Source organism: Pseudophryne corroboree, chromosome 2 (genome assembly GCF_028390025.1).
Source record: "Pseudophryne corroboree isolate aPseCor3 chromosome 2, aPseCor3.hap2, whole genome shotgun sequence".
NCBI lineage: Eukaryota > Metazoa > Chordata > Amphibia > Anura > Myobatrachidae > Pseudophryne > Pseudophryne corroboree.
In genome coordinates, this window is record NC_086445.1 from 649,954,234 (window position 1) to 649,977,851 (window position 23,618).

The 23,618-nt window shown below is 45.2% G+C and overlaps 1 protein-coding gene across 1 annotated transcript in view; it reads right to left on the bottom strand.

Annotated features, from left to right (window-relative positions):
- Window positions 1–23,618, bottom strand: part of MYO19 (myosin XIX) — a 450,559-nt gene that overhangs the window by 150,921 nt on the left and 276,020 nt on the right. Inside the window, exons 16-17 of the mRNA XM_063955000.1 lie at window positions 17,028–17,168; window positions 1,124–1,231 (exon numbers count right to left, since the gene is read on the bottom strand). Coding sequence (XP_063811070.1) covers window positions 1,124–1,231; window positions 17,028–17,168 — 249 coding nt within the window. The remainder of the gene's footprint in view (window positions 1–1,123; window positions 1,232–17,027; window positions 17,169–23,618) is intronic.

A 23,618-nucleotide genomic window follows, 5' to 3' on the forward strand; every position in this document is an offset into this window, starting at 1 on the left:
TACATGTCGACACACACGTACCGACCTACAGCACACACATACAGGGAATGCTCTGATAGAGGACAGGACCCACTAGCCCTTTGGGGAGACAGAGGGAGAGTTTGCCAGCACACACCAAAAGCGCCATAATGTATATAACAACCCTAGAAGGTGTTGTTTCTATATATGGGCTCTTAATATATAATGATATCGCCAATTTATGCCCCCCTTCTCTTTAACCCTGTTTCTGTAGTGCAGGGGAGAGTGGGAGCCTTCCTCACCAGCGGAGCTGGTCAGGAAAATGGCGCTGAGTGCTGAGGAGAATAAGCTCCGCCCCTTTCACGGCGGGCTTTTCTCCCGGTTATTAGGAAAACTGGCCTGGGTTAAATACATACATATAGCCTTAATGGCTATATGTGATGTATTTATTTGCCTCTAAGGTAATCTATATTGCTGCCCAGGGCGCCCCCAGCAGCGCCCTGCACCCTCCGTGACCGAGATCAGTGAGCCGTGTAGCAACAATGGCGCACAGCTGCAGTGCTGTGCGCTACCTTCATGAAGACTGAGGAGTCTTCTGCCGCCTGTTTCCGGACCTCCGTTCTGCCGTTCTTCAGCGTCTGTAAGGGGGATCGGCGGCGCGGCTCCGGGACGAACCCCAGGCTGACCTGTGTTCCGACTCCCTCTGGAGCTCAGTGTCCAGTAGCCTAAAACTTCAATCCTCCTGCACGCAGGTGAGTTGCAAGTCTCTCCCCTAAGTCCCTCGTTGCAGTGATCCTGTCGCCAGCAGGAATCACTGATTAGAAACCTAAAAAAAAACTTTTCTAAACAGCTCTTTAAGAGAGCCACCTAGATTGCACCCTCTCGGACGGGCACAAAAACCTAACTGAGGCTTGGAGGAGGGTCATAGGGGGAGGAGCCAGTACACACCATGTGACCTAAAAGCTTTTTTAGATGTGCCCTGTCTCCTGCGGAGCCCGCTATTCCCCATGGTCCTGACGGAGTCCCCAGCATCCACTAGGACGTTAGAGAAATTTGTGAACAATACTAACACAATCTTATTTTATTAGACTTTAACACAAAGATAAGTCACATTATAATACAAAAAGTGACAGAATAGTGTTTACATTTTAGCAGCATGATTTACCTCTTCCTTCCTGAAAACCATTGCTTCGCAGTCCATATTTGGCTTGATACATCGAATATAGTGAGGGGTTGTGTTATTCAGGATATGCATTAAACTTTCAAGAGATCCCTTAAGAAAAAAAAATACATAAAGTGTTTGCAGGGATATAAGAGGAAAACGGAGAAGCTTTTTTGCAAAAAAGTTCTACCTACTGGACAGTGGGTACCCAGCACGACATCGGCTACAACAGGACCCAGCAGGGGTGCCGGAATCGGCAAGTACATAAACACTTGCTGAGACCGGCAGCGACGCAGTGATGTCGCTAGATTGAGCTGCATGCAGATCCGATCAGACGGGCAATGTCGCTGATAACCCGCAGGAGTGCGCATTGTCAGCGACATAGTGAGTACAAACTGGATAATTTTAACAATTTGTCGTTCCGATCCGTCGGAATTGGGCAAATAATTTGAATAATCTGCTAATGTGTACCTAGCTTAAGGGAGGAATTCAAGTGCCGGCGAAAGGTGCTAACTGTCATTGCATTAAAAAAAAAAAAGACAACACCCCATCTTGCACCCTTCACCCGACCAGTAGAATGCCAGATTTGCACAAAAGTGTGAGATCGGACTGCTGTACAGCATGGCTATTGCATTCCCCTCTAAGAGAGAGACTGCACACCGTCCACATAATCCACCGCAGCAACCACACCTAGGGTGGTGATGGGTGCCGTATGGCAGAAATTAAAGCCTGTGCTTAACTAGTTAGTAAAGACCAACAGTGACATATGGGCGTCATAGGAAAAACTCCTGTTACACAATATAGTTCCTATAATATAAAAATCAAATGCAGATTTAACAATCTAAATATATATTTAACTGTATATACTGTACCTAATAAACAATTTGATATATTGTGTATTTCTTTTTGCCTTTTGATATTTCTTGTGTGAGCTTGATGATCATTGTCTATGTGACAGGGAAGTTACTATATAAGTGATTTATTAGGACATTTTGTCTAGTTTCTATTGGTGCTCCTTGTAGTGCAATCAAACGGAAAATATATAAACAGCTATGAAAGTAAACATAAAACAATCTACAGAACAGGTCTGTTAAGTCTGCCATTTATCTTATACATAGTATTACTGAATAGTTTCCTTTGAAACCATCATCATGGCCTCCATTAATCTATCTACAGAGCTGTATGAAAATAAGAATTTACTTACCGATAATTCTATTTCTCGGAGTCCGTAGTGGATGCTGGGGTTCCTGAAAGGACCATGGGGAATAGCGGCTCCGCAGGAGACAGGGCACAAAAAAGTAAAGCTTTACTAGGTCAGGTGGTGTGCACTGGCTCCTCCCCCTATGACCCTCCTCCAGACTCCAGTTAGGTACTGTGCCCGGACGAGCATACACAATAAGGGAGGCATTTTGAATCCCGGGTAAGACTCATACCAGCCACACCAATCACACCGTACAACTTGTGATCTAAACCCAGTTAACAGTATGACAACAGAAAGGGCCTCTTAAAGATGGCTCCTTAACAATAACCCGAATTAGTTAACAATAACTATGTACAAGTATTGCAGATAATCCGCACTTGGGATGGGCGCCCAGCATCCACTACGGACTCCGAGAAATAGAATTATCGGTAAGTAAATTCTTATTTTCTCTATCGTCCTAAGTGGATGCTGGGGTTCCTGAAAGGACCATGGGGATTATACCAAAGCTCCCAAACGGGCGGGAGAGTGCGGATGACTCTGCAGCACCGAATGAGAGAACTCCAGGTCCTCCTTTGCCAGGGTATCAAATTTGTAAAATTTTACAAACGTGTTCTCCCCCGACCACGTAGCTGCTCGGCAGAGTTGTAATGCCGAGACCCCTCGGGCAGCCGCCCAAGATGAGCCCACCTTCCTTGTGGAGTGGGCTTTTACAGTTTTAGGCTGTGGCAGGCCTGCCACAGAATGTGCAAGTTGAATTGTGTTACAAATCCAACGAGCAATCGACTGCTTAGAAGCAGGTGCGCCCAACTTGTTGGGTGCATACAATATAAACAGCGAGTCAGATTTTCTGACTCCAGCCGTCCTTGCAATGTATATTTTTAAGGCTCTGACAACGTCCAACAACTTGGAGTCCTCCAAGTCGCTAGTGGCCGCAGGCACCACAATAGGTTGGTTCAGATGAAATGCTGATACCACTTTAGGGAGAAAATGCGGACGAGTCCGCAGTTCTGCCCTATCCGAATGGAAGATTAGATAAGGACTTTTATAAGATAAAGCCGCCAATTCAGATACTCTCCTGGCAGAGGCCAGGGCTAGTAACATAGTCACTTTCAATGTGAGATATTTCAAATCCACCTTTTTCAATGGTTCAAACCAATGGGATTTGAGGAAATCTAAAACTACATTTAGATCCCACGGTGCCACCGGAGGCACCACAGGAGGCTGTATATGCAGTACTCCCTTGACAAAAGTCTGGACCTCAGGGACAGAGGCCAATTCTTTTTGGAAGAATATTGACAGGGCCGAAATTTGAACCTTAATGGATCCCAATTTGAGACCCATAGATAATCCTGATTGCAGGAAATGTAGGAAACGACCCAGTTGGAATTCCTCCGTCGGAACCCTCCGATCCTCGCACCACGCTACATATTTTCGCCAAATGCGGTGATAATGTTTCACGGTGACTTCCTTCCGTGCCTTAATCAAGGTAGGAATGACTTCTTCTGGAATGCCTTTCCCTTTTAGGATCTGGCGTTCAACCGCCATGCCGTCAAACGCAGCCGCGGTAAGTCTTGAAAAAGACAGGGACCCTGCTGTAGCAGGTCCCTTCTCAGAGGTAGAGGCCACGGTTCGTCCGTGAGCATCTCTTGAAGTTCCGGATACCAAGTCCTTCTCGGCCAATCCGGAACCACTAGTATTGTTCTTACTCTTCTTTGCCGTATGATCTTCAATACCTTTGGTATGAGCGGCAGAGGAGGAAACACATACACTGACTGGTACACCCAAGGAGTTACCAGTGCGTCCACAGCTATTGCCTGTGGATCTCTTGACCTGGCGCAATATTTGTCCAGTTTCTTGTTGAGGCGAGACGCCATCATGTCTACAATTGGTCTTTCCCAACGGTCTATTAACATGTTGAAGACTTCTGGATGTAGACCCCACTCTCCCGGATGAAGATCGTGTCTGCTGAGGAAGTCTGCTTCCCAGTTGTCCACGCCCGGGATGAACACTGCTGACAGTGCTATCACGTGATTCTCCGCCCAGCGAAGAATCTTGGCAGCTTCTGCCATTGCACTCCTGCTTCTTGTGCCGCCCTGCCTGTTTACGTGGGCGACCGCCGTGATGTTGTCCGACTGAATCAACACCGGCTTTCCTTGCAGGAGAAGTTCCGCCTGGCTTAGAGCATTGTAGATTGCTCTTAGTTCCAGAATGTTTATGTGAAGAGACTTTTCCAGACTCGTCCATACTCCCTGGAAGTTTCTTCCTTGTGTGACTGCTCCCCAGCCTCTCAGGCTGGCGTCCGTGGTCACCAGGATCCAATCCTGAATGCCGAATCTGCGGCCTTCTAATAGGTGAGCCTTCTGCAACCACCACAGAAGTGACACCCTTGTCTTTGGTGACAGGGTTATTCGCAGGTGCATCTGCAGATGCGACCCTGACCATTTGTCCAACAGATCCCTTTGGAATATTCTTGCATGGAATCTGCCGAATGGAATTGCTTCGTAAGAAGCCACCATTTTTCCCAGGACTCTTGTGCATTGATGTACTGACACTTTTCCTGGTTTTAGGAGGTTCCTGACCAGATCGGATAACTCCTTGGCTTTTTCCTCTGGAAGGAAAACCTTTTTCTGAACCGTGTCCAGAATCATTCCTAGGAACAGCAGACGAGTTGTCGGGATTAAATGGGATTTTGGAATATTCAGAATCCACCCGTGTTGTCTTAGCACCTCTTGAGATAGTGCTAAAGCTGTCTCCAGCTGTTCTCTGGACCTTGCCCTTATTAGGAGATCGTCCAAGTATGGGATAACTAATACGCCTTTTCTTCGAAGAAGAATCATCATCTCGGCCATTACCTTGGTAAAGACCCGAGGCGCCGTGGACAATCCGAACGGCAGCGTCTGAAACTGATAGTGACAGTTTTGAACAATGAACCTGAGGTACCCCTGGTGTGCGGGGTAAATCGGAACGTGTAGATACGCATCCTTGATGTCCAAGGATACCATAAAGTCCCCTTCTTCCAGGTTCGCTATCACTGCTCTGAGTGACTCCATCTTGAACTTGAACTTTTTTATGTAGAGGTTCAAGGACTTCAGATTTAGAATAGGCCTTACCGAGCCATCCGGCTTCGGTACCACAAATAGAGTGGAATAATACCCCTTTCCTTGTTGTAATAGGGGTACTTTGACTATCACCTGCTGAGCGTACAGCTTGTGAATGGCTTCCAACACCCTCTCCCTTTCGGAAGAGACGGTTGGTAAGGCAGACTTCAGGAAACGATGAGGAGGATCCGTCTCTAATTCCAACCTGTACCCCTGAGATATTATCTGCAGGATCCAGGGGTCTACCTGCGAGTGAGCCCACTGCGCGCTGTAATTTTTGAGACGGCCCCCCACTGTCCCCGAGTCCGCTTGAGAGGCCCCAGCGTCATGCTGAGGTTTTTGCAGGAGCCGGGGAGGGCTTCTGTTCCTGGGAAGGAGCTGCCTGTTGGTGTCTCTTCCCTCTTCCTCTGCCTCGTGGCAGGTACGACAAGCCCTTTGCTCTCTTATTTTTGTAGGAGCGAAAAGGCTGCGGTTGAAAGGTCGGTGCCTTTCTCTGTTGGGGAGTGACTTGAGGTAAAAAGTGGATTTCCCGGCAGTAGCCGTGGCCACCAAGTCTGATAGACCAACTCCAAATAACTCCTCCCCTTTATACGGCAAAACCTCCATGTGACGTTTTGAATCCGCATCGGCTGTCCACTGTCGTGTCCATAAGGCTCTTCTGGCTGAAATGGACATAGCACTCACCCGAGATGCCAGTGTGCAAATATCCCTCTGTGCATCACGCATATAGATAAATGCATCCTTTATTTGTTCTAACGACAGTAAAACATTGTCCCTATCTAGGGTATCAATATTTTCAATCAGGGATTCTGACCAAACTACTCCAGCACTGCACATCCAGGCAGTTGCTATAGCTGGTCGTAGTATAACACCTGCATGTGTGTATATATTCTTTTGAATAACTTCCATCTTTCTATCTGATGGATCCTTAAGTGCGGCCGTCTCAGGAGAGGGTAACGCCACTTGTTTGGATAAGCGTGTGAGCGCCTTGTCCACCTTAGGGGGTGTTTCCCAGCGCGCCCTAACCTCTGGCGGGAAAGGGTATAATGCCAATAACTTTTTTGAAATTATCAACTTTTTATCAGGAGCAACCCACGCTTCATCACACACGTCATTTAATTCTTCTGATTCAGGAAAAACTGTTTGTAGTTTTTTCACACCATACATAATACCCTGTTTTACGGTATCTGTAGTATCAGCTAAATGTAACGTCTCCTTCATTGCCAAAATCATATAACGTGTGGCCCTACTGGAAAATACGTTTGAATTTCTACCGTCGTCACTGGAATCAGTGCCCGTGTCTGGGTCTGTGTCGACCGACTGAGGCAAAGGGCGTTTTACAGCCCCTGACGGTGTTTGAGGCGCCTGGACAGGCATTAATTGATTGTCCGGCCGCCTCATGTCCTCAACTGACTGTTTAAGGGAAGATAAACCATCACGTAATTCCACAAATAAAGGCATCCATTCTGGTGTCGACCCCCTGGGGGGTGACATCTGCATATTTGGCAATTGCTCCGCCTCCACACCAATATCGTCCTCATACATGTCGACACCACGTACCGACACACACCGCAAACTCACAGGGAATGCTCTAATGAAGACAGGACCCACTAGCCCTTTTGGGGAGACAGAGGGAGAGTCTGCCAGCACACACCACAAAGCGCTATATATACAAGGGATATCCTTATATTAAGTGCTCCCTTATAGCTGCTTTAATATATATATATATAGCCATTAATGTGCCCCCCCTCTCTGTTTTACCCTGTTTCTGTAGTGCAGTGCAGGGGAGAGACCTGGGAGCCGTTCTGACCAGCGGAGCTGTGACAGAAAATGGCGCCGTGTGCTGAGGAGATAGGCCCCGCCCCTTTTTCGGCGGGTTCTTCTCCCGCTATTTTTCCAGTCAGGCAGGGGTTAAATATCTCCATATAGCCCCTATGGGCTATATGTGAGGTATTTTTAGCCTTGTATAAGGTTTATATTTGCCTCTCAGAGCGCCCCCCCCCAGCGCTCTGCACCCTCAGTGACTGCCCAGTGAAGTGTGCTGAGAGGAAAATGGCGCACAGCTGCAGTGCTGTGCGCTACCTTATGAAGACTGAGGAGTCTTCAGCCGCCGGTTTCCGGACCTCTTCACGCTTCAGCATCTGCAAGGGGGTCGGCGGCGCGGCTCCGGGACCGGACTCCACGGCTGGGCCTGTGTTCGATCCCTCTGGAGCTAATGGTGTCCAGTAGCCAAGCAGCAAATCCACTCTGCATGCAGGTGAGTTTACTACTTTCCCCCTAAGTCCCACGTTGCAGTGATCCTGTTGCCAGCAGGACTCACTGTAAAGAAAAAAAACCTAAACTAAACTTTCTCTAAGCAGCTCTTTAGGAGAGCCACCTAGATTGCACCCTTCTCGTTCGGGCACAAAATCTAACTGGAGTCTGGAGGAGGGTCATAGGGGGAGGAGCCAGTGCACACCACCTGACCTAGTAAAGCTTTACTTTTTTGTGCCCTGTCTCCTGCGGAGCCGCTATTCCCCATGGTCCTTTCAGGAACCCCAGCATCCACTTAGGACGATAGAGAAATATATGTTATGGGAAAACTTACCGTTGATAACGTTATTTCTCCTAATTCCACAGGATAACACTGGGATATGATGAAGCGACAGCGGATTTGCACCAATCGGTCAAAGCTTTCGGTCTCCTAGCATGCAATGAGCCAGTCCATATATCCCTGCCTCCTGGCTCAGGCAAGTCAGATGTTTTTCCAAAGCTTAAGGCAGGAGCATCATAGAGAGCCCTAAACAGGCGAGAAGAACATACATGCACACCCTTCCGTACAAGAAGAAAGAGGTTAGTGAGTGAAAAGTATCCTCAAATCAAATGCGTCAGGGTGGGATTCCTGTGGATCCTGCGGACTTAGGAAACGTTATCTACGGTAAGTTTTACCATAACGAATATTTCTCGGGCAGGGTCCACAGGATAACATTGGGATGTCCCAAAGCAATTTAGCGGTGGGGAAACTCGTGATTGAACAGGAGAATCCTTCACCCAAATTCAGCGTCCTGAGAGGCAAATGTATCAAAGGTGTGAGGAAACCACGCTTCGCTGGGACGGTGGTTACTCTGGTGGCACAGAGATGCCCAGCTCAGAGTGTTTCCTGCTGATGTCTGATTCACAGGATCCACCCCAATAGACTCCCTTCCATTGAGACCTGCTCTCCTTATATATCTGACTGCAGATCCCCTCTGGTGCCAAACAGTCTACTCAGGAGGTTGGGTCAGGATATCCCAAGGCTATTTCAGCCAAAATAGTGCTGTGGAGACCCATTTTACATCCTCTGGGAGTTCTAACCTAATTACCTCCCAGATTACCTGATGACCTAGATCAGAGGTTCTCAAACTTGGTCCTCGTGGGCCCACACAGTGCATGTTTTGCAGGTAACCCAGCAGGTGCACAGGTGTATTAATTACTCACTGACACATTTTAAAAGGTCCACAGGTGGAGCTAATTATTTCACTTGTAATTCTGTGAGGAGACCTGCAAAACATGCACTGTGTGGGCCCACGAGGACCAAGTTTGAGAACCTCTGACCTAGATAAATAACTTGGGCTGGCAGCTAGTTATCTTACCAGTCACTCAGTCATTGTTCTGATTACATTACCAGCAACACCTATCACACCTCACACAATGGACTCACATATGTGATACACATGGTAATGAGCTAGCACAGCGGCCTGGCTCTCCTCCTGTCACACACTATGGCCTGTCCTGCTATAGTCACACAGTATGGCAATTGTCTTTATATCTCCAATGCATACCATATTGCAGGTAATAGCAAGTACAATAAATACCTAATAACATGAAATAACAGTATACATGATACACCTATGCTCTGGAGTATATACCTACACTGGGCCAAGGATTAAAAAGTACATTATACTATGAGAAACGAGAGATAAATAAAAAGGTTCTCAGTCCAAGCCCATCTCGTTTCGTTACAAAAGGCATAATGTCTAATGAATGTATTAATGGAAGACCATGTGGCTGTCTTACATATCTATTCTCCTGAAGCACCATGTTGTGCTGCCCATAACGGACCTACCTTACGATTAGTGTGAGCAGAGACATTAGCCAGAACACGGAGATCAGCTTGAGAGTATGCTTCTGAAATAGTCTTCCGAAGCCACTTCGCCAGTGTCTGCTTATCAACAGGCCATTCTCTCTTGTGAAATCCGTAGAGAACGAAGAGAGTGTCTGTCTTTCTGATGGCACTGGTACGATCCACGTAGATTCTTAAGGCACGGACTATGTCCAACAAAGCATATCCCGCAGAAAAGTCTGGCCACTGGAAGGCCGGGACTACAATTTCTTCATTAAGGTGGAATTTAGACACCACTTTAGGAAGATACCTAGACTTAATTCTGAGAATCACTCTATCTGGATAAAAAAAAATGAGAAATGGAGAGTGACATACAGTAACAATGCCCCTAAATCTGAAACTCTTCTAGCTGAAGCAATAGCCAGTAGAAAGAGAACTTTGGCTGTCAACCATTTAAGATCCACTCTTTTTAGTGGTTGAAATGGGGCAACTTGAAAGTCCTTTTAGGACTAACCTTAAATCCCAAGGCACTGTAGGAGGAACAAAAGGAGGTTGAATGTGCAGTATTACCTGGAAAAAAGTGTGCACATTCTGTAGGTTAGCAGTTTTCCTTTTGGAACCATACAGTCAATGTTGACACTTATACTCTCAAGGAGCCACCCACAGACCTTAGTCCATTCCTGCCTAAAGGAATGCTAAGACTCTGAAATTCTGAAACCTAAGGTCAAATTTCCAGTCACTGCACCATTGAATATATTACTTGCCATATTCGTCGATAATGCGAATTAAGGAAGGTTTCCTTACTCTGAGCATTTTTTTTAAATGACTGTTGTGAGATCCTATTGCTTTCAGGATGAAAGTCTCAAGAGCCACGCCGTGAAAGACAGTTGATCCAAGTGTTTGTAATAGCAAGGACCCTGAGCCAGTAGATCTGGATGTTCAGGGAGTAGGGATGGAGCATCCATCGACATCCTCTGCAGATCTGTGTAACTGCCTTCTGGACCAAGCCAGAGCTATTAGTATCACGGCACCCGTACCTTCTCTTACCTTACACATCACCCTGGGTTACAGGGCAATTGGTGGAAACACATAAGCCAGACGAAAGTCCCATCTCACTGACAGGTCATCCACAAAGGTCGCTCTGGGATCCTTTGTTCTTGACCCGTAAGCGGAAACTTTGTTGTTTTGACAGGACGAAATGAGATCTATCTCCGGTAACCCCGATTGTCTACCAGAGTGTCACGATCCAGGTAACTGGACGCCATTACTTACCATCCAGATGTCTCCTGAGGCTGGCTCGGTGTTCCGGGGCTGGATCTCGGCGGTGTAGCTGAGATCCATGGTCTGTGTTTCTCTTCTGTCATCCCGCAGCGCTGTCACGGCTGCCGCGGCCTCCACTGCAGCTCCTATGTTTGCAATTCACAGAGTCTTCAGGATAGCGTCTACTGTCTGCTGCGGCTTCTAATGTCGCTTGGGAGTTCTAATGTACAAGTTGTCTGTGTGGCGGCTCTTGCTCTCTGTGGCATCCGCCGCCATTACTACTGAACTTTCCACATGGTTTTCTCTAACTAACTTTTCGCTCCAAGCGCTGCATGGGCACAGCCATGTGGGATTCAGTCTTATGATTCACTTTACTCCAATCTGCTGCTCCACTGAAATCGGCATGTTTGCTCAGCCAATGCCTGCCTCCCTGCAGGTATTAATATCCTATGTCTCGGCCTAGAATCTGTCAGTGCTTTGGTTGTCAAACCTTGTGTTACCAGGTCTGTCCTTGCTTTGAACATTGCTGTTACAGGTCTCCAGCTCCTGCTCTCAACCTCCACTAGAGACCTGCACCAGCCTTCCACCTTGCGGGGCCGCCTGACTCCTCAGTGCTCTGCCTTTGTCACTCCTGGCTATTGTGACACCAGCTTCCAGCGCCAAGCTTACAGTGGTGTTTGTTTCCTTACATTACCAGTGCTCTGCCGCTGGTTATCTACTGTTTCATCGCACTCTAGCATCATACCAGCACAGTACTCGTTACCTTGTCATCTGACTGGTTCCGTCCGGTACGCCCAGCAGTCTACCACATAATTCAGTATTGTCAGCTTCTAAGAAACACCTGCTGGCTGCTAGCCGGGTTCTCCGGCTAAGGACATACCAACTCCTGGTCTATAAGAACTGTACCTGATATTACCAGTGCCCTGTGGCAACCACCATTCTGCAAGCTCTAAGGAACTGTGGTTATTTCTGCATTCATTATATTTATGCAAAGTACTACTGCTGTGTTTAAAGAACTGTGCTCAATCAAATCCATAGACTTTTATCTCATTTGTCGTGGTCACATCTTCGGCATTTGTACTGCAGCTCATCTGCACGTCTAGTGGTCTGATTCAACCCCCTAAGTTTAAGTTTACCTCAGCACCTACAACTGAGGCTTCCTCTCGTCAGCTCCAGCTCTCAGTTGTGACACAGAGGGGTAAATTTACAAAGATGGGAGATTTTTAGAACTGGTGATGTTGCCCATGGCAACCAATCAGATTCTACTTACCATTTATCTAGCTGCTTCTAGCAGATAATAGATAAAATCTCAATTGGTTGCTATGGGCAACATCACCAGTTCTAAAAATCTCCCACCTTAGTAAATTTACCCCAGAGTTTGTAAGACCCTGGGGTGTAAAGCCCATTCGTACATGAAATGCGTGTCTACTGAAAAAATCCACTTCCCACTTTAGGACTCCCAGAATGAATACTGCGGACAAGGCTGGATAATGAAGTTCTACCCACCTTAACGTGTGACTTACCTTCTTCATTGTGTTTTGGCTGCGAGTTTCTCCCTGATGGTTGAGGTAAGCTACTGCCATTGCATTGTCCAAGAGGATTTGAACTGGTTTCCCCTGAAGAATAACCTTTGCCTGAATAAGTGCCATATATATGGCCTGAAGTTCCAATATATTTATTGGCAGGCAACTTTCTTACTTGGTCCACTGCCCCTGGAAGCAACTTCTTCCTGATACTGCTTCCCAGCCCTGAAGGCTGGCATCTGTTGTCAGAGTTTACCAATCTGATATCCAAAGGAGTCTCCCTTTGTCCAGATAGGATATGTCTGTAGCCACCAGGCTATTGAACTCCTTACTTCCAGAGGAAGGACCATAATCTGTGTTTTTATTGTCTGATGAAAACCATTCCACTTGGAAAAGATCAGACGTTGCAGATGTAAAGAGTGGAACGGAGTATCCTCCATCATGTCTAATGTCTACACCATCAATCCCATCACATGCATTGCCGCATAAATGGATACCGTTTGACTGTGTAGCAGCTCCTGAATCCTTGAATGAATTTTAGATATTTTGTTCAGAGGTAAAATTACTCTCTGAATACCCGATTCCAACACAGCCCCCAAGTGAGTCATCCGTTGTGACGGAACCAGAGACAACTTTGCCAATCGTGTCACTGCAAACAAGCTATTGTCTTTTGCAGACGATACGGAATCCATTCCTGAGATTGTGCCAGGATTAATAACTCATTGATGTATGGGAAAATCCTTATCCCCCGCTGAAGGAGATAAGATTACCATCATAATTTTGGTGAATACTCTGGGAGCTGTGGCCAGTTCAAATGGTAGGACCTGAACTGAAAAATGTTGCTGGAGGATAGCAACTTAAAATAGTGCTGATGGGACAGTGCTATAAGCGCATGTAAATAAGCCTCCTGGATATCCAGGAATACCATAAAAACCTCTAGCTCCGTGGCCAACAGAATGGAACATAAAGGGGTAAATTTACTAAGGTGGGAGATTTTTAAAACTGGTGATGTTGCCCATAGCAACTAATCAGATTATATCTATTATCTGCTAAAAGCAGCTAGATAAATGGTAAGTAGAATCTGATTGGTTGCCATTGGCAACATCTCCAGTTCTAAAAATCTCCCACCTTAGTAAATTTACCCCAAAGTCTCCATATGAACCCGAGGCACCCAAATGTATTAGTTCAGCACTTTAAGACTGAGTATGGGCTGGAACAACCCATTTGTGATAAAACCTGTCCTCCTTGTGCAGGAGAAATTGGATTATTCCTCCTGACTGAAGAAACTGCTGAACTGCCTTTTGCAAAGCCCTGACCTTCATTTCCACTGAAAACGGTGTAGCACTAAAAAAATACCTTTCAGGAGGGTGTTTCTTGAAAGCAAATGCATAACTGTGAAACCTTCTTGCACCCAGGCATCTGTGGTAGACTGCTACCAAATCTGTGCAAACTGAAGAAGTCAGCCTCCCACCCTGGGGTTCCCCAGGTGGAGGACCGCACCATCAGGCTGATGGCTTGTCTTCTGATTTAGAGCTGGTCCTTCGGTAGTCCAATGCTTTTTTAGTCTTACCAGACTTGTTGGATTAGAACTGTTTGCCATCACCCTTTTTGTGTGGAAGGAAACTTCACTTTCTTGGAGTCTGCTTCTGACTCCAAAATACTGTTTAATTCTTTACCAAAAGGAATATAGGTTGAGTATCCCTTATCCAAAATGCTTGGGACCAGAGGTATTTTGGATATCGGATTTTTCCGTATTTTGGAATAATTGCATACCATAAGGAGATATCATGGTGATGGGACCTAAATATAAGCACAGAATGTTTTTATGTTACATATACACCTTATATACACAGCCTGAAGGTAATTTTAGACAATATTTTTTATAACTTTGTGCAGTAAACAAAGCAAGTGTACATTCACACAATTCACTTATGTTTCATATACACCTTATACAAACAGCCTGGGGGTCATTTAATACAATATTTTTAATAACTTTGTGTATTAAACAAAGTTTGTGTACATTGAGCCATCAAAACACAAAGGTTTCACTATCTCACTCTCACTCAAAAAAGTCCGTATTTCGGAATATTCCGTATTTCGGAATATTTGGATATGGGATACTCAACCTGTATCTCCAGTAAAAAAGGCAAAGACTCCAGAACCTTCCATGTATGTAGCCAAACCGCTCTGCGAGCTGCTACTGCTGAAGCAGATGCCTTAGAGGCAATTGTACCCATATCCAAGGCCGCTTCCATAAACTTCGCCGCCTGTTTGATATGTGCAATATGGGATATTTTGCCCTCTAGATGTCATTTAAAAGATCCTCCTCCAAAGCATCAGCCCAGGCTGCCACTGCTTTCGCCATCCAGGCTGAAGCCATGGCTGGTCTTATGATTGCCCAAGAAAAGGAAAAAACATGTTTTTTTTAGAAAACCATTGACTCTCCTATACGTGACATCATTTATTGAGGCAGAGGTAATGTAGATTTTCGCACCAATCTAATGACATGCGTATCTACTTTGGGAGCCACCTCCCTGTTTAAACAGTGCCCAGCCGGAAGAGGATAATTGGAATTCCCTTTCCTTGGAATTCAAAACTTCTTACTGGGCGTAACCCAAGCCTCTTGCATAATTTCTGTCAGCTGTTCTGACCCAGGAAACTCAGTCCTAACTGTTTTGGGAAGTATAACACAGGTGCCTTAGATTTTAACACAGGATCTGCTGCCTCTTCTAAGGATACAATGGCTTTAATTGCCCTAATTAGCTCAGATATGTCCACTGAGCTGAAGCCTTCCTCGTCATCTCTGTATGCAGACCCAGAGTGTGATGATGAGTCCTTTATCTGAAACATGTGTAGACTGGGAAGATGTTTCATGTCTATGTGATTTACTTACCACCGGCCTTTCAACCTGTTTCTGTTGAGAGGCTGCCACTTCCCCTGCTGGATGTAATAACGCCAGGTAGAATGTTGCATGTAAGGGTTAATAGTGTAACCTATCCCTGGTATAGAAGCTGGCATTATCCGCTCACCTATACTGGATAATGTCTGTGCAAAAGTAGCCCATGGGGGTTTAACTTGAACCGGTGCCTGCCTTGGATAATTCAAGAAGCTTTGGTGGAAGCTAAAACAGTTTGCACACAATCTATTTTAAACCAGAACCTGAGAGGTTAACTCAGCTTTGCAAGACAATGACATGAGTGTTGGTGCTGCTGTGGAGAGTGTATTTTCCTCACCCTTGCCGCACTTAGACATGATAAATAAATCACACACCTGTACAGTGTTAACTACACATTTTGTGACCGTAATCACTTTAAAATTTGTTAAAGTGACCTACAATCTGACCCCGCCCTGCTTTGCACCAGCATTGAGGATCGAAATACACAGAAAACTTGACGGAATTATAGTAAAGTCAGCAATCACACTAGCATTTTGTCACAGGTTATACATTTGTATAATAAGCAATATGAGCATATAATTACAAATACATTTCAAGTATGTAGGAAAACATATTACTGCATTACCTTATATAGGAATTTTAAACGTATTCAGTCGCCCAGCGAGAGAAAACAGCAGCAATAATTATCAAACTCATATGCATCAGGCACTTATCCAACTATTCGTACTCAAAGGTAGATACAGATTTAGTGCTGTATCACCCGGCTCAGGAGAGTGGGATACAGGGAGACTTTACCCCGCTTCCAGGATCGATCAAATACGTTAGCAAATGCTGAGTGGATCCAGACGCTATTAGTGCACACACTTGCCCCGTGAACCTACAGTGAACACAGCCGCCCAAGTGAACACTGACGCACCAGTCACACAGCCGCCTAAGCTGCAACTGGGTCCTTTTAGATACACAGCGTCTCGGACAGAAGCGGGAACTCAGTTCATTGCGGGAGACTCAGAAGAAACTGGTCATGAACCGTGGGGAGGGATGACCAAGGGAGCGTCTTACTCCCCATTGTTGACATCATCCCTAGGGATCGCGGCCTCATACTACCTCTGGAGCCTATGATCCCTGAGGCCTAGCGCTAGTGCACCCGTGGTGGCAGCCGCATCAGAGACAGTTCGGTAGTCTCCTCCCGAAACAGTGCAGCTGTGATGCCTTACCTTATCCCCGTGCTCTGGCCACAGCCTGGTAACGTCTGCTGGACTTGCTAGTACATCCGACATAGACACCCGCCGAAAAACAGCACTGTACACGCGGGTAAGCGTTGCTGCGACCCGGCGGGGAGTTTTCGGTGCAACTCTTTCCAAGGTACGTATAAGACGCTTTTTAGAAAGATTGCTCAGAAAAAATAGTAAGACTATAAAAATAAAATAAAAAAGCTTATGGCTGCTAATAAAAACAGTAGTCCATTGACCATGGTCCGGCTCCTGCCGCACCAAACAAAAAACTGACTTGCCTGAGCCAGGAGGCAGGGACATATGGACAGGCCTGTTGCATGCTGGGAGGCCGAAAGCTTTGACCAATTGGTGCAAATTCGCTGTCGCGTCATCATATCCCAATGTTATCCTGTGGATAACCTGTGGACCCTGCCGGAGAAATACTATATTAGTTTTGAAGTACTAAATTTTAGCCTTTACATTTAGTTTTTATATAAATACTTTACATTGTTCAAGTTACAGTTTAAAAGCAATTGCAACTCAAAATCCAAACCTAGGTATTTATATAAATAAAAATCTCTTGCTGACGTTCTCTGATCTTTTCCCATTTAACAGAAACCATAGTGACGCAACTAACCTTAAATTTGGAAACTAACGTCACAACTGATCTGTGTGTGCCCACATCAGCGTATTTATTGTTATCTGGTGGAAATAGCTTTTGAAGCAGGCTGTTCTTAGACTCTTGCAGAAGTTGGATGAGCTCTGGAGGTACTGGGTCCTGTGTAAAAAATAAACCAAGTAGAACAGTAATAGACAGAATATGGTTATCCAAAAAAAGAAATTAAGTTAAGAAAGAAATCAAATTAGGCAATGGTGTATTAATTTAGCTATATATGGCAATTTCCCCACTTCTGCGCATGCGCGCACATCGCTGCGTGCTTGCACGAGGACTTAGATTGCAACCGCGCCCAATCACAATCTAAGTCCCGGCAGGGGTGTGGATGCCGTGTTTTGGGAGCGTCGACGCAGCATTGTTGGAGCGCTGCCCGTACATTTGTGGGGCGGGCCACACGGTGGCTGCGTGACGTAACACGCAGCTGATGTGACTCAAAACATTTGCAGCTAGGCTGCGGAGGCAGAGGCCTACCGTTAAGATGCAAGCATGTTTAGCAATGCGCTTGCATTTCAGCATAATGGTGCTAGGGGGGGCGGGGACCAGGCATGCGGCACGGTCTTGCTCTGTGCTGGGCAGCCCCCCACATGCTAGAGAATGGAGTTGTAGTTTTGTAATTTCTCGCAAAACTACAACTCAAGCTGAATTAGGCCCTTAGTTCTCTGTTGTGAATAGGATCCAATTTATATATCAATGTTTAGACGATGCTTCATGTATTAGAGGCGCTACTCATTCATGAACCTCTCTCTCTCTTTAACACAGCCAAACACCCATGTATATCCCATTCCCCTACCACCAGGGAATGCATAAACACATGGAAACATGTCAGACATAATGGGGATATATGGGAGATACATAGGTATGAATGTAAGTTAGTTAAGAGTAACAAAAATGTACATATAATGAGAAGGTTAACAAAAACTAAAGTCAGAACAGTGGAGAACTGGAAAGCTGGCGAATGCTGTGGATATTTATATTGTATCATCTATGTTGTTATCATGTGAGTAAAATATATTTCATACATCTAAAATATATATATTATTTATTTATGTACATTGTGATGACAGGTTTTCTATATTATATACTGTTTTGATAGTGATTTTATGATGGCTAGTATGAAAAAGATGGATGTTATTTCAGGGTTATTCCAAAACACAGGGTTTCAAACTGACCATTTTGTATAAAATTTTGTATATTAATTAATACCTTGGTTGTGACGATAATGTCTAAATCTTAGGTTGATATGCACACTGGTTTTGAAGTTATATGCCTTTATATCTGCAATGTTTTATGAAAAATTTGCTATTAACGTTCTTTAAAAACTGTTCATTACTTTTTATTTATTTCCTTAAACAATCCCTTTGATGTATATAATGTACAGTGACATAGTATGCTATTACTAAAATATTTAAAAGTTTGGAGATCATTTTATGTCTTTAACATATTTTAAGAACGCTTACCACTGGTGCTCTGGGTGGATGGTGCTACTTAATGGGTGGAACTGGCTGAAAGTTCATTTCTTTGTGGTATTTCCATTTCAGATTTTGATTTTGCTGAGAACTACTCACTTGTCATGCAGGATGAGGCATAGAGCTATCACTGTATCCATCAAATATATTGTTTAAGAAGATAAATTTAAAGTAATGAACAGGCCTAGATAGTTCTCATTTTCGCTATTTTAAAAAACAGTCCAAAGTGTATAAAACTTTGGGGATTTATTAACAGTATGAAGAATTTTTTCAATTTTTCTCAAATTTTTAAAAAGTTGGCTTTTTGAGAAAATCACTTATTGTCTTTTTAAAACATATTTTTCCTTTTTATTGAAACATACTACTGTTTTATATATCATATGATAGCCCATAAAAAGAGGTTAAAATGAGACCTTGTCCAACTCCAGCTCAATTAGATGAGCTGCAAATGCAATTTATAAAAAAAGGTTAATAGCAAATTTTTGGTTAAAAAAATTGTAGCTTTAAAGACAAATAACTTCTAAACCAGTGTACATATCAGCCTAGGATTTGTGGGTTTTCTTTACACCATTGGCAGTATTAATTATACCAAATGTAATTGAAATTAGAGATTTTAAGGAAGAATATTTTCAAAAACGGTGGTGATTTGATGTAGAATGACCCTTCAGCGGTAATGGAAGTGGTGTATCCATAATTGGCAAAGGGTGTGTGGCGCACATAAGCCCTTGAGTGGAGGAAGGGGGAGGGGGTGTTGTTGTTCCCAGCCGGCACCCATTGCAGTGTTTCAATCGCTGAACGCCAAGTTTACTGTTAATACTTCAGAAATATGGAGGGGCTGGTACTATACTGTATTTCTGAAGAAATCAGTGGAAGTAGGATGCATGTGCAGAAGGTAAATTTAAAGTCTGTTACCTTATGTGCAAGTGCCATATCTTCGTCGAATGCACAATATTTCCAAGGGGGAGAGGGCCCCAACATCTGCACATGGACTCCTCATGTTTTAAAATGCACCTGGGTAAAGTACTGGATTGGGCAACTTCTAAATAGCTTAAAGGACAGTGTGAAAAGAGTGCTAGTAAGCAATGAGGTACCTATGAAGAGTAATTCAAATGCGACTCTTCCAGAATATAAAATTATACAGTAAATATAGTTTCCAGTAATTTGTCATCTTTCCTGTCATGTAATGTGTTCTAGGATTATCTATTTGGACTGCATTAAAAATAGGATTTTAATACCTGCCGGTAAATCCTTTTCTCCTAGTCCGTAGAGGATGCTGGGAACTACAAAAGGACCATGGGGTATAGACGAGATTCGCAGGAGACATGGGCACACTAAAAGACTTTGACTGGGTGTGAACTGGCTCCTCCCTCTATGCCCCTCCTCCAGACCTCAGCTATAAGAACATTTCGGACATTTCGAGGAAACGGATATTTGTTAAACCAAGGGTGAGACACATACCAGCTCACACCACAACACACCATACAACTGGATTACCAAGAAAACCAGATAACAGTATGAACGAAAAAACAGCAACAAGCTGAACATAACCGATACACAACCTTCGTGTAACCGAAACCAACAACTAACAATACAACTGCAAGTAACAGTACGCACTGGGATGGGCGCCCAGCATCCTCTACGGACTAGGAGAAAATAAGATTTTACTCACCGGTAAATCTATTTCTCGTAGTCCGTAGTGGATGCTGAGGACTCCGTAAGGACCACGAGGAACAGACGGGCTCCGCAGGAAACTGGGCACTCTAAAGAAAGATTTAGTACTATCTGGTGTGCACTGGCTCCTCCCTCTATGCCCCTCCTCCAGACCACAGTTAAGGAAACTGTGCCCGGAAGAGCTGACATTACAAGGAAAGGATTTTTGGAATCCAGGGTAAGACTCATACCAGCCACACCAATCACACCGTATAACTTGTTATAAACTTACCCAGTTAACAGTATGAACAACAACAGAGCATCAGATAAACCTGATGCAACCATAAAATAACCCTTAGTGAAGCAATAACTATATACAAGTATTGCAGAAGAAGTCCGCACTTGGGACGGGCGCCCAGCATCCACTACGGACTACGAGAAATAGATTTACCGGTGAGTAAAATCTTATTTTCTCTAACGTCCTCAGTGGATGCTGGGGACTCCGTAAGGACCATGGGGATTATACCAAAGCCTCCAAACGGGCGGGAGAGTGCGGATGACTCTGCAGCACCGAATGGGCAAACACAAGGTCCTCCTCAGCCAGGGTATCAAACTTGTAGAATTTTGCAAATGTGTTTGAACCCGACCAAGTAGCAGCTCGGCAAAGCTGTAATGCCGAGACCCCTCGGGCAGCCGCCCAAGAAGAGCCCACCTTCCTCAGGGAATGGGCTTTCACTGATTTTGGATGCGGCAAGCCAGCCGCAGAATGAGCCTGCTGAATCGTGTTACAGATCCAGCGAGCAATAGTTTGCTTTGAAGCAGGAGCACCCAAGCTTGTTGGATGCATACAGGATAAACAGCGAGTCAGTCTTCCTGACTCCAGCCGTTTTGGTTACCTAAACCTTCAAAGCCCGGACTACGTCAAGCAACTTGGAATCCTCCAAGTCACGAGTAGCCGCAGGCACCACAATAGGTTGGTTCAAATGAAAAGATGACACCACCTTTGGCTGAAATTGCGGACGAGTCCGCAATTCTGCCCTGTCCATATGGAAAACCAGATAGGGGCTTTTACATGACAAAGCTGCCAATTCTGACACACGCCTAGCCGAAGCTAAGGCCAACAGCATGACCACTTTCCACGTGAGATACTTTAGCTCCATGGTTTTAATTGGCTTAAACCAGTGGGATTTCAGGAAACTCAACACCAGATGAGCTGTAGGAACCAACTGCGACACTGGAATACATAGAATCCAGCCGTGTTGCCGTTACACTTCCAGAGAAAGTGATACGCTGTTCCGCAACTGCTCTCTCAATCTCACTCTTATGAGGAGATCGACCAAGAACGTGATAATAGTGACACCTTGCTTCCGCAGGAGCACCATCATTTCCGCCATCACTTTGGTGAAAACTCTCAGGGCCGTGGAGAGACCAACCGGCCACGTCAGAAATTGGTAATGACAATTCCGTACCGCAATTCTGAGGTACGCCTGATTAGGTGGATAAATGGGGACACGAAGGTATGCATCCCTTTTGCCCCGAGACATCATAAAATCTCCCCCTTTTTAGGCTTGCAATGACCGCTCTTAGTGATTTCATCTTGCACTTGAACCTTTCCAGGTATATGTTCAGGGATTTTAAATTCAATATGGGTCTGACCGAACCTTCCGGTTTCGGGACTACAACCTGGTGGAATAATAACCCCCTCCTTGTTGAAGGAAGGGAACCTTGACCACCACCTGTTGAAAATACAACTTGTGAATTGCAGTTAACCCTGTTACCCTCTCGCAGGGGGAAGCCGGCAGGGCCGTCAGTGAGGAGGCATCTTCTCCAAATCCAGCTTGTATCCCGGAGACACAACATCTATTGCCCAGGGATCTAATAGGGAGTGAACCCACTTGTGGCTGAACTTACGAAAGCGTGCCCCCACCGGGCCTAGCTCCGCCTGTGGAGCTCCAGCGACATGCAGTGGATTTTTGCAGAGGCCGGGGAGGACTTCTGCTCCTGGGAACTAGCTGTGTTGTGCAGCTTCTTTTCTCTGCCCCCGCCTCTGGCAAGAAAGGACGCACCTCGGACTTTCTTGTTTCTTTATTCGAAAGGCCGCATTTGATAATGCCGTGCTTTCCTAGGCTGTGCAGGAATATAAGGCAAAATATCAGAATCTTAAATCTGCATCATCTGTCCATTGCATATTCTACAGGACACGTCAAGCAGAAATCGACATAGCTATTACTCTAGGACCCAGTATACACATGTCTCCTTGGGCATGTCTTATATATATACATATCTCTTAAGACAGCATCTTTACCTATATATACCTATACATATCTATATGTATACTAGGGTCTCAATCTCTGCTGATAAGGTACCTGTCCACGCTGCCACAGTGCTATAAACCCATGCTGACACAATTACAAGTACCAGAATGTGCACGCTATTTGCAGGATCCCTGTGAATAGCTAGGGCTACCTTCTGGGCAAACGTGACACCCTAGGGGAAGATTCCCATCACATCCTGGCCCTAGTGGGGAAAGGATACTGCCTGAGAATACTTTGTGGGAAGCTGCAGTCTCTTGTCTGGAGATTCCCGCTCTTTTTCCTCATGAGAGGAGGAAAATTTACCTCAGCTTTCTTAAGCTTAACATGTGTACCCTAGTGTCAGGGACAGATGAGTCATCAGTGACATGCAAATCATTTTTTACTACAATAATCATATATTGAATACTTTTCTGCCATTCTGGCAGTCACACTCCGTGTCGATATCAGTGTTTGTTATTTTGGATAGTGAGCATTGTGAGACTCTGAAGGTCTCTGTGACATAGGGACAGACATGGGTAGATTTCCTGTCTGTTCCCTAATCTTTTGTGCAATAAATTCACCTTAGCACTTGCACATATCCAAACAGGTGTCGGCATTGTCGACGGAGGCACCCTCTCACACACATATTTGCTCTATCTCCTCCTTAGGGGAGCCTTTTACCTCAGACATGTCGACATACACGTACCGACACACCACACACACAGGGGATGCTCTATTTGAAGACAGTTCCCCCACAAGGCCCTTTGGAGAGACAGAGAGAGAGTATGCCAGCACACACTCCAGCGCTATATGACCCAGGAATCACACAGTAACTTAGTGTTAACCCAGTAGCTGCTGTATATATTGTTTTTGCACCAAATTTATGTGCCCCCCCTCTCTTTTTACCCTCTTCTACTGCAGGGGAGAGCCTGGGGAGCTTCTCTCAGCGGATCTGTGGAGAGAAAATGGCGCTGGTGAGTGCTGAGGAAGAAGGCCCCGCCCCCTCAGTGGCGGGCTTCTGTCCCGTTTCTGTGTAAAAATAATGGCGGGGGCTCGTACATATATACAGTGCCTGACTGTATATATGTATAATTTTGCCAAAAGGTATCTTAATTGCTGCCCAGGGCGCCCCCCCCACTGCG